The sequence below is a fragment of the Barbatula barbatula genome (assembly GCF_947034865.1).
Source record: "Barbatula barbatula genome assembly, chromosome: 10".
Classification (NCBI taxonomy): Eukaryota; Metazoa; Chordata; class Actinopteri; order Cypriniformes; family Nemacheilidae; genus Barbatula; species Barbatula barbatula.
Genome location: NC_136773.1, coordinates 16,518,902 through 16,530,181, shown reverse-complemented (window position 1 = coordinate 16,530,181; position 11,280 = coordinate 16,518,902). Strand labels below are relative to the sequence as shown.

At 37.5% G+C, this 11,280-nt stretch overlaps 2 protein-coding genes across 4 annotated transcripts; both read right to left on the bottom strand.

Annotated features, from left to right (window-relative positions):
• Positions 1–603: 603 nt before the first annotated feature.
• Positions 604–5,976, bottom strand: nutf2 (nuclear transport factor 2). 3 transcript variants are annotated; one of them, XM_079466201.1, is made up of 5 exons: positions 5,870–5,976; positions 4,755–4,867; positions 4,137–4,208; positions 3,470–3,568; positions 604–1,306 (listed from the first exon to the last, which is right to left on the bottom strand). In XM_079466201.1, the coding sequence occupies exons 2-5, from the start codon at positions 4,851–4,853 to the stop codon at positions 1,193–1,195; spliced, it is 384 nt and encodes a 127-aa protein (XP_079322327.1). In that variant the 5' UTR covers positions 4,854–4,867; positions 5,870–5,976; the 3' UTR covers positions 604–1,192. The 3 variants fall into 3 exon arrangements, with proteins under 3 accessions (XP_079322327.1, XP_079322328.1, XP_079322329.1); XM_079466202.1 differs by having other exon boundaries at positions 4,755–4,864; positions 5,870–5,936; XM_079466203.1 differs by lacking the exon at positions 5,870–5,976 and adding an exon at positions 4,999–5,758 and having other exon boundaries at positions 4,755–4,864.
• Positions 5,977–6,406: 430 nt separating this feature from the next.
• tsnaxip1 (translin-associated factor X interacting protein 1) lies at positions 6,407–10,950 on the bottom strand. The gene is made up of 15 exons (XM_079465673.1): positions 10,780–10,950; positions 10,413–10,518; positions 10,219–10,312; positions 9,723–9,919; positions 9,454–9,589; positions 8,814–8,983; positions 8,563–8,634; positions 8,392–8,482; positions 8,168–8,289; positions 7,895–8,023; positions 7,644–7,802; positions 7,287–7,396; positions 7,076–7,199; positions 6,842–6,948; positions 6,407–6,710 (listed from the first exon to the last, which is right to left on the bottom strand). The coding sequence occupies exons 1-15, from the start codon at positions 10,818–10,820 to the stop codon at positions 6,518–6,520; spliced, it is 1,851 nt and encodes a 616-aa protein (XP_079321799.1). The 5' UTR covers positions 10,821–10,950; the 3' UTR covers positions 6,407–6,517.
• Positions 10,951–11,280: the final 330 nt, after the last annotated feature.

Below are 11,280 nucleotides of genomic sequence, written 5' to 3'. Positions count from 1 at the left end.
TAAGAGGTTTTCTAGTCCTAAGCAAGAAATATTTGTCCTTTAGTGTAAACATCTTGCGAAAATTAAGAGATCATCTCACAAACCAGTATTTCCAATTTTTCATCTTTGACGTTACCACTTCTTGTACTGATAATGCCAAGAGTATCAATATGGATGATACAGCAGAAAAAATTGCCATATTTACATACTGTATTGCTTATTCAGTTCATCACATTCCATGAAGGGTGTTCTCAACTAAAAACATGTTTTTTTTACCATTTTTGTAAATCTAAAACTCCTCAATCTTGTTGAAACTTGCTTTATTGATGTGGTGTCACCAGAGGAACTTTATGCAAATACTCTTTTCAACAAGAGTATTGATAGAAAATTCTGCTAATTGTAAAGTTACACTAAACATAACAAGTCGAAAATAATTAGATGTATTCCACTGCTTATTTATTCTGCTACTCATAATGTTTGTCAGGCACTGCCCCGCTCTAGCAGATGAGCAAACAGGCTTTAGTCATAGACAGCTGCTTCAAGACAAACTGGCCTCATGAACAGGGAAGGACACAAAAGGCAGACGCACAACCAAACAGGGCTATGACCAAGATGATGAAATGGTTAAGAAAAAGTCAAAGGTTTTATTGTGTATCGTGGCTTGGAAATTATCACAGAGAGCAGTGAGCAGAAAGTGGGAAGCGCACTGGTCTGAGGGGAGGGGGAAATTAGGATGGTGTTCTTTGGATCACTAGAGCAACCTGACATCACATTGTATGGAGACTCTTTAATTTTAATTTTTAAGAGGGTCAAAAAAGACTTGAATTTCAATGAGTCTATTCTAAAAACAAGCTGATGACACACTTTGTACTAAAGCAAAGACAGCAAGACGTCTGTTATCTCACAGTCAAAATCTGCAACTAAAATTGTAAATATCAAGGTTAGGCTAATACGTTTTTGTCCTGGTCAGGGCGTCCTCCGATATTTAAGCTCCTCATCATCATGCAGGTTGGCGAAGAAAAAGGGTCAGTTTGATGTACGTGTGGGCTTTCAGCAAAGTAATGTCAGTTCTGGAGTAGAGGCAGTACTGCAAATGCCTGTGATTGACTGCTGTAATCCGGTGTGATGAACGAAGAGCCGATTGACAGGTTCAGGCATCAACAGGCTAGAACCCCATACTTCCCCCACTTCCCTCCTGCCAGCCATGGGGTATTCAACTAAAATTGTGCAGCGCCAGGCGGAACATGTCATTGGTGCAAACCCACGCCTCATTAATGTTCTTCAGAATGAAGCTCTGATGGAATCCCATGATGGGGTCATCATCTGCCTACCAAAAAAACAGGTTTAGAGGGAGGTCTTAAAACTAGTGTTCAACAATTCTCTCATTTCATTACACACATGCTATTTACTGATGTGACTCTTCCAAAAAAAAAAGAAACCTTTTCTGTGCAGCATAACCAAAGTTTAGGCTAAAGCTGGTTACTGCTAACACCCTATAAACAGATCTAAAATGCCATTACAGAATACTGCACCAGTGTTTTGCAGGATTAATAAGCTTTTTCTGAGACAATTCCTACTCATACATACATAGTTTCAAAAAGATAACTTTGTTTTATTTTACATCAGTAGTTGACAACACTGTGAACAAAGTAGCTGTGTCATGTAAAATTTTTTCCAAGACCAGTTTCTCTCACAATTATAATTTCAACTGTATTTGGCAACATGAGCATTTGCAATCATTGGTGATATGGGGATAACCAGAGGCTCAAACTTAAGTTTAACATCAGGCAAATGAGCAGCGATTAATGACACAGTGTAAAAAATGTTTTTTTAAATTTGTTTCTCGCTTTCACTTTCTCTTTATGAAGTTTAACATGCTGAATACGAAAAATACGCTTTCACTTTCTCTTTATGAAGTTTAACATGCTGAATACGAAAAATCACATACATTTTTCAAAGTGATCAAAGACGATACTGCAAATGTAGTTGTTTAAAGGCAAGACAGAGGATAATATTACAGTAAATAATTCCACTGTAATAATGTGTGAAAAACATTTATTTACATTGATTTATATTCAGCCTCACAAACCAGGCAAACGCCTGAAACATCTGACATGTCGTGGAATTCCCACCATACTAAATTCACAAATATGTTGAATGTGCACACACAGCTTAAAGCTTTTAGTGCAGTGAGCATTTGGTGAGCATGTGAACTAGGGCTGGGCGATATGGCTTAAAAAAAAAATCTCCGATTTTTTCACAACAAACCCGATTTTCGATTTTAATCGATTTATTTTTTCTATTTAAAAACAAACTACAACTGACAAAGAAATTGCTCAAAACAAATGTACTCTTTTTTTTGTTCTGATTTTCCTTTATGCAGTTTAATCTAAATTTCCCCTTGGGGCATAAGTGTAACAGGAAACAAGCCTTAAAACATGCTTATAAACGAGATGGCAGGCCCTGCCATTGTAAACAGTGAAAATGTAGCTTATCAGTTTTCTAATAACTTCAAACTTACAGTGACACAATGCACCTTCAAAATAACTTAAAATATGAAAAAATAATTTAATTGTGTCCCTTTTTGGTCAAATAAATGTGGCAAAAATGACTAAATTAGATTGTACAAAAATACATACAGCAGTGGTATTCATAAAGTGCAAACAAAACTTTAAACAGTTTTCCTGAATCCCTGAAATTGTAAACAAAATGAAACATCTACATCCATTACTTTAGTTTCAACATTCTTCATTTACACATTTTTAGCCAGGAAGACAAGCCTGTCTACTACCTCTGGCTTGAGGCATGCCCGGTTACATGTAACAATGCCCTCTCCCACACTGAAAAGCCTATCTGATGGTGCACTTGTAGCAGGGACAGACAAGTGTTTTTTGGCCAGATTACTGAGCCTTGGGAAGTTTGGTTCGTGACGCTTCCACCACTGAAGTAGATCAGTGTCTGGGTGTGCCGCTACCCTCTCAACAAAATCCATGTCGCAATTAGACGAGAGCCGCTTGCCAGAAGCCCCTTCCATGACGCGTATTTCAGTCACGAATGGCGCGAATTACACGCGCAAATGACGCGAATTACATGCGTGAATGAAGCGAGTAAAATCAAAATGTTCAAGCGTCCAACTACTCGCGAATAGCGCGTTTTATTCGCGCAACTCGCGTTTGGTGTGAACATTCGGGAGCGTCGGTCGTAGAAGTTAAAAAGAAAACCGATTTTCATTAAAAAAAAAAAACGCCCTAAACGTCAAATTCGAGTTAATCGATAAAATCGATTTATCGCCCAGCCCTAATGTGAACCCAAGTGGACTCTGGTCCTTACAAACCTCATCCAGTTGAATGCCACTGGGATTAAAGTTCCCAGTGGTAGACTACTACGTATATGCAAAAAGTGCTCACCTCAAGCAGTGCTGCAATGGCTCACTGGCAAAAAAATATTAATTCATTAGACTGGAAAAATGAGATCTAAAAAAAATACTTACTTTTAGTTGGCCTACAACCATACTTAATATGCAGCTATCAGGGGTGGGCTGGTGGTCTTGTGCTGTTATGCTGTGGGCTATTTTTGTGAAGGGCAGGCTCTGGGAAAAAATAATTTCAGAAACACACAGATACTTTTACAGTTAAAACCTTACAACATGCAGTAATTAAACACATGCTTCTGTTTAAGCCAGTAAATGAAACAAAACTAAACTTGCTGGCAAACCAGTGGCAACTTACACCGTTTCTACACCTGTAGGACATATTCAGAAATCAAATAAAGTTCTGCTAAATACATGAAATACAGAAGACTCGTAATTAAAGTTGCAAAATCACATTGATTTCTTATTTTCTTTTGTTCTTTGATTTACATTAGTGATTTATTTACATGTTTAAGAAAGTGTTTAAGAGCTGCCGCTCTAAGCAGGTCTAATGCGCTTCCTATTTTCAATACTCTTTACATTAATGTAAGACTTTATTTAACTCGTTGAAGACTGTGCTTGCAAAAATACAGGACTAAATGTTTTTTGCAGCTTTCTGGCATAATCATGTGTGTTTTTGTTCATTCAAGCACGAAAGAGAAGTTAATGCTGGTGCGCTGTCTGACAGACTGATTCACTGGCGCAGCCGTTAGCCCATGTGTTTGTTGCCATTTTACCAGATACTTACGGAGAGCTTTTCCACAATTGCTGCTTTTCCCTGGAATTGCTGACCCTCCCACGTAAGGCATGACGCATCAATCTAGGAAAAAGGACAGCATCGAATTTAGATGAAATAAAGATGCCAATCTCAAGGTAGTAAAGAAATGTGGCCAGTCTTGACATATCAACAAGATGTAAACAAGTCACACCTATCAGTCACATTCACTTCTGGGGAATTATGGCAATTCAATAATATAAAGGACCAGAACGGACACATTCACTCTCATGTGAAGAAAAATGAGACATTAATTTTTTTAAATATATATTTGTTTGATGGATTTCCTCACCAAATATCCCACAGTGTAATAAAATAAAGTATTATTTCATATAAAGTATATGTTCCTCCAACTGTTCCTTTAAAAATTAACAATGTATGAGCACTTCAGGCCCTTTTCTAAAGGTCCAGTATAGAGCCACATTTCTGGCCTGAAAAGAATCCTCTGTTGAACACACGACAAAACTTGTTTGTTACTGGCCATCTACATGTAGCGTCACTCTGCAAGACATAAACCAGGGAATGGTTTGAACACTAAAATGACGGCAAGAAAGAACTATCCTGAACGAAAGGACTTCACAGAATACTCACATATATTGATCCAAGTTGAGTCCTGTCTGTGTCAAACAGCTGATAGTAATGTTGCACAAAGCTGGATCCTATTTGTTCCCATATCGGCTTGTCTCCCATTCTGATGCACCCTGCTACAGGCATTGGTTAAAAGAGAATGACACTTAATGTTCAAGACAGAATGATGGCTGACAGCAACTGAAAAAGTACACTGTATATACAATCTGCTGGACATTTAATGTGTGAGCTTTCTGACAGCACTTGCCTTAAGTAATATGACAAAGTACGAAGTTAAACGGCACATAAGGTCGAACCTAGCTAGCAAACTCCATATATTCTGCTGAGGAACTTTAGGAATCTAACACTCTCGTGCTCCACCCTTTCAAACCAACACCCATTTACATTTGTCAGCAGCTTTGAACCGTTCATATGTCGTGGAAGGGTGTCTTTCAAACTTTAACAAATTATTGCTGTATATTTTCTCAGCCGAAATACTCTTTCTTGCATACGGTCATCGGAGTCAATAAGAGAAAATAAAGTGTAAGCTATGAAGTAAGTCGGATATCCTTCTAAAGAAAATTTCATGGTTAATAAGCAAGTCATAGCTCTATACAAATGAAAACACAGCATAAAGGCTTTCAAATGTAAGTCAATCGTTCCCCACAAAATGCTAGATTTTAACGAAAAGAATTGTTGAAATTAAGTTAGCATGCTATGATTACTGGCTAGCATCCATCGGCCCTGCTTTATGATAGTGATTCATTTTAGCGTTAGCCGTAGACATGCTAACACTGACATGTCTGTCTACAACGAATTTACCGGCTAACCCGGTAAAGGAACGGTTGTTTTTCACGCCGAAACGCCAATTGAAACATGGATATAGCTTTGGCGTTTGACTAATGACACCGAAAGCGCTGTCCTTCCCTTCTAAAAATATCACAGAGCCATTTGAGCTGCGTGCAGGCGCGAGACTCTCGCACGGCCCGTACACGCTCCTGTCCTGTCCTACAACATAGGCGTGACTAGCTACACTTCAGATTCTGTCCTTCTTTATTGCATTAAGTAGTTATAAAGTAGTTATATGCAGCGCGGATAGAATGTTAGCGCTTTTGTGTAATTGGAGGCCGGTGTCTTACCTCCGTGAGCCCTAAACCGAATCCCCGGTTCCAGTTATGACGATTCCAGCGCGCGGTTAGCAGAAGTTGAGCGGCCTCTTCGGAAAGAGCATGCGCAGTGCGCTCACACACGGGTTTGAATTTAGCTAGTGGACGTCTTTGACAGTCAGCCTGCAGATTGTGCGTGTAAACAGTTCCAAATCTAGAAATAGTGCTTCAAGTGAATCCAAGAATAGTATGCTTCGCATGCTCAAAACTATAATCCCACGGGAAAGAATTTTTAAGCAGTGATTCAAACATTTGCAACCTGTTCGAATCAGTGACTTACGTGCGTTTTCAGCTGTAATTGTTATTTCTGGTTTATTTATTTCAAGGGGTCCTACAAAAGCAAGCAAGCAGCTTATTTGTATCTACCACATATTGAATTAAAATGTAGCCTAACCATCATAAGCTAATGTCAAAAAACATGACAGATAAATAAATAAAAACTCCAAATATGAAGTGTATTGTCTTTTCTTAAAAATATATTTGATCTGTTAAAATAATATATACTGTTGTAATATCATAAAATGTTAGCTTTAATATGCAATTATATAATGCATTATAGACTTATACAACACAGTGCAGGAACATCAAAGTGCTTTTATATCCATTCAACATTTTTTATGTTTATTTTGGCCCTGCTCTTTTCACATCAGCCACCGAGAGACGCTGTAGCACGACCTCTGTGTTCACATCCAGCTCTTGTAATTCCCACAACTTTTTCTGAAAAGCTACAATAAGGTAACGGTCAAGTGATGCAGAATCTTGAGAGGGATCAATGGTTATGAATGCAGTCCTAAGGTCTTCTGCATTCACTGTCCTATTTTGAATAAAAACACAGGACAGAATTCAATAACTTTCAAAATTGCCCTTATGGCACTATAAACTGGATTATTTGAAGATGTGATTTGTAATTAGTAGAATTCTGAAAACAGTGGATCCTTAACTCACCCTTTCCCCTCTAGCTGTATCCTTAGCTCACTGACATATTGGAGTCTTTCAGCAGTAGCCTGTTGTTTGACTAGACTCAGGAATTCTTTATGCTTTCCATCTGTCTCCTGTATTGGGAGAACATCCATGCCGTTGGCAATCATTTTGTGTTGTCAGATAAAATGATGCTGCTTGCATACTGTTCAATATTAATGTTTTTTGCCTGATGTATTCATCCAAAATTTTGGAACTGACCTCTGTAAAAAGTGTCTGATAAACTATGCGTTCACCGTTATTCTCTAGCTCTGTCTGAGCTGCTTCCAACAGCTCCTGTATGGCCTCCTCTGACTTCAAGGGGAAAGCTTTCCTCAATGCTTCACTAAAAATCAGCATATTACAATAATCACACTTTATCTCAAACTATAGTGGAAATATTCAGACCAGATTTTACAGATTTTTCGCTCACCTAAATTCTGAAACAGTTAGTAATCCACATTCTTGTTTGTCACTTTGAATTACAACCTTGAGCAAGTGAGACAGCAGCTGTGTCTGTCCGTGGTAGAGGCTCTCATCCACCTGCCACAACATTATACTCATCAACAATACACACAGCAAATATATTACAGCATATAATGTAATATAAAGTTCAAATACAGTGATCATCTTAAATTGAGGTCTTAGTTATAAGGCCCCTTTTACCTACAGCAGTACAATTAAATATTAAAAACTTGCAAAATCTAGACTTAGATGCTCAACACCGCTATAAACTTTTGTCACATGAGGTTACTTTACAGCATTATATTTATATAGATTAGGCACAAACCTTCCCAGTCAGAATGTCATTGAAAAGACAAATGATATCATCACTGAGATTGTTTTTGATGTTTTCAATCAAACTGTAGGCCCACAGTCCTGCCTTCTCCTTAAATTGGTCCACAAGATAGCTGTGCAGAAACATCTTTAGGTCTCCGCAGTCATCATTCTTCATTGAAGAAAAAAGGAAATATAATTATGAACACCAACGTAAGAATGTATTTTTGCTGACAAATCAAAGAGGATGATGGTGTGGTTTACCTTCTCATTCTCTGCAGTTTTCTCCCTCCAGATATCTTTTATTATTCTGACCACATCAGCTTTTTTCAGCTTAAGATCCTTAAACGTCCCCTCGTAACGTAAATAAATGGGGACATCATTGGAGAAGCCCTACAGAAACAGCTTGAGTTTAACTTACTAATGTTGATGATATCACAACAAGCATTTAGTAAATCAGTATTTGTAAGTATGAATCATTTAAATGTTTGGACATTTACAGTAAATTGTTGTTGATTTAATGTTGTAAACCCTTACTAGTCCATCAAAGAAATGGTCTGGGACCTGTCTATTCATCTCCTGCAACAAGATCTCCAGCTTCTTTTGGCTGGATTGACTTTCAAAGAGTTCTGAGTGGCGCTCGTTGCCCCCAAGGATGTCTTTAACACATATTATTCAAAATTAGGTCTGCTCAACTATACTATATAAATATGATAACTGGCTTATGTAAGGTTTCTTCCAAAAGAAGACGATATTGATACCTGAACATAGTTCCCAGTTTGGTCTGGGAGTTGTAGCAGCGTGATTCTCATTTGAGCCATGTTGCAGTGAGGACTGATTAGAATTTATTGACTGTTGGTTACAATAATGTTGAATAAGCAGATAAATGCAAACCGCCCATTTGAGTTTATTATTAATATACTGTAAACCACCTGTCGGTTAACGTCGAGAAGTGTGTCATATTCTGTCTTCATCAGATCAAAGTCTTCCTGTAAGGTTTCCAGCTGCAATAAAGGTTTATATCAGTCATTAATTGGAAGTCTTTAATGGGTTAGCCTACATAATAAATAAAATGTACAACAATCTCTCTGGTTATGTTCTTTGGATAAGGTAATTCTACTGGGTTTCTAAGTGAATGTTGGAAATTGAAGTGAAAATGGAATCATAAAGTTGTTTCTTTAACCTTCCTCAGAGTCTCCTCATGAAAGCCATTCAGGCTCTCCCAGTCTCGACGAGGGACAACATCACTATATTCTGTTTGCAGTCGGTTAAGCTCAACCTGTGCTTTGGAAAGATCCTCTCTACATACTTGTAAAGCCATCTTCACCATCACAGGATCCTCAGCTTCCATATCTGGAGGAACAAGCAAAGCCTCCATCAAACATGACTACCTCAGAACACAGAAATGTTCTACACCTTTTTTCTCACTAGTCAACCTATTCTACTTCCTTACATTTCTGAGGGCATTCTTCAAAAACAGGCTTTTTGGGGATCAGTGAATCATTTATTTTCCCTCCAGAATTAAATCCAATAAGAAATTCAAGACAAAAGTCTAAGTGTATAAACGATTAAGATGTAGTTTAGTCCCTAGGTTGCTCTTTTCTTGACCTATGGTACTCGCTTACAATGTATTAAATCAAACCTATGCAGAATGCTCTAGTTTTCAACCCTATGTCTATAGATGTCTGCATGTTTATAAATGAACTTATCTTAGGATACAAATTTAAATAATAATGAGGTAACTTTACTTTGCACAAAGATTTATTTCCTGTCCATTTTTAATTGTTTCATGAATAATGGCTCTACCATTGCTATACATTTACCTTCCTTTTTGTCATCATCTTCAACATCTTGGCTAGAGTGCATTGTGCTGATTTTAATGATCAGCAGCTTGCGTGCATCACGTTCCTCCCTGTATAACTCATACTGGATGGCCAAGACCTTTTTCAGATGATCAACCTGTTAAAAGGCATAAGATACAACACCTCCTATGTTAAACAGATTCAAAGCAAGCTTCTATGCTTCTCTGAATAATGCAATGTAGCCAGATCTCCAAAACATTCAGATACACTTTAGATACTATCAGCTCCACCTGAATCTGCAGGGCAGACTGTTGCTCATTCATTCTCTTTATGTTGCACTGCAGACGCTGACACTCCTGCTTTAGAGCTCTGATCTCATCCCTCTCTTGTACCTTCAGATCAAGAACCCTGTTCTCATATTGTTCTGAAACAAGCACTAGTTTCTCTCGCAGTGGTAGCAGATCCCTGATTTGTTCACGAAGGCTTGCTGGAGAAGACATTAACATTACTGTTGTAATCTCAACTAATGATGCATGCCTAGAGTTACAGTATATTGTCATTTGATTTTACATATCATAAATGTGGAATATCTTAAGAATTCATTTTCTATATTATACTTCTGCTATGGATTATGTCAAGGATGGTTTCGAAACATGAAAAAACTAGTGGAAATTACAAGTAAAACTGAAATCTGTATGTTAACATAACTACATCGAAACTAGAAGTGACGGTTTAGAGGTTAAAGATCAGGGTTGAATGCACAAAGGTTCCCTAATGTGTACATACCTAATGTGATGTCATACTCTTTTTTGATGGTAGAGAAAATAGGCTTGTATGTTTTAAACTCATCAATTAAATACCCAAAGACCTCCTGGTAAACCTTCATGACACAGGGAAATAAAAAGGCAGCAAATTTATTTTGGAATACAATTGTTAAAAAGGACTAAATAATATAACAAAGCGCAATAAGGGGTTTAAACCTGAAGTCTGAGTTCTTGGATTTTTGGATCGTGTATGTCTAAAGCTTCCAATTCCCTCTTGAGATAACATTCCAGGTGCTCCAAGAAACGAGGCCTGGTAAGAGATCTTAAATATATATGAAATTTTTAGTTAGAAGAACCAAGACATATTTGTTCAGATTCAGAACATTACACTGTTGCCGTATCTGATAACCATCTCTCAACTTGAAAGGTAGCTTCCCGTTACATAAATGACGCTTAAATCTAAAAACAGTTTATAAATATATTATATATCAACTTCCTTACGTCTACCGTGTTTGGTTAAATAGCAACTTATTGGGTTAACTGAATAACAGCAATAACTAATTTAAACAAACATATAGCTTGCCTTTCAGAATGTGGCATTTTAAATTCTTTCCGTACTGACATTTTGGATGATTTTAGATTATGGTTATCTAAACATATTACTGTAAACTTCTCATCGTCCGCTTAACTGAAGCTCAAGCAGCGTGGTATTGTTGTTGTTTGAGGGGCAGTTGCTATGGTATCATAGGACCCCAGAAAAGACCTCTCGTTTGTAGGTGTCCCTAGCGCGCCGTTATGGAAAACAGCGTAGGTGGTGGACTTAAAATGTGATAATGAATGCAGTGATATATGTAAATAGATATGGATGGTAATTAGTAAATATTTTAGGTATTACATATCATAAAGTATTTGGGGGAAGTAGCAGTGGTCATTTGTTTTTCTCTCGGCAATACTTAAATGGCTACTGGATTACATCACAGAGGCTCTTGTTTATCTAAACCCATCTGTTCTTTAGACAGTAGAAATCCTCAAAGGTTCTCAACAAATATGGAACAAAATGTTGTTTGACGTGATCAGCGACCGT

Bases quoted from the DNA above. Each gene is read 5' to 3' on its own strand.
- nutf2 (XM_079466201.1), bottom strand. From the start codon at position 4,853: ATGGGAGACAAGCCGATATGGGAACAAATAGGATCCAGCTTTGTGCAA. The intron at 4,209-4,754 runs GTGAGTATTCTG...CCTTTTTCCTAG, and splicing joins CTCAACTTGGATCAATATAT to ATTGATGCGTCATGCCTTAC. The intron at 1,307-3,469 runs GTAAGTATTTTT...TTTTTTTGGTAG, and splicing joins TGGTTGTAGGCCAACTAAAA to GCAGATGATGACCCCATCAT.
- tsnaxip1 (XM_079465673.1), bottom strand. From the start codon at position 10,820: ATGTCAGTACGGAAAGAATTTAAAATGCCACATTCTGAAAG. The intron at 7,397-7,643 runs GTTTGTGCCTAA...ATGTTGTGGCAG, and splicing joins ATGACATTCTGACTGGGAAG to GTGGATGAGAGCCTCTACCA. The intron at 6,949-7,075 runs GTCAGTTCCAAA...CTCCCAATACAG, and splicing joins ATCAGACACTTTTTACAGAG to GAGACAGATGGAAAGCATAA.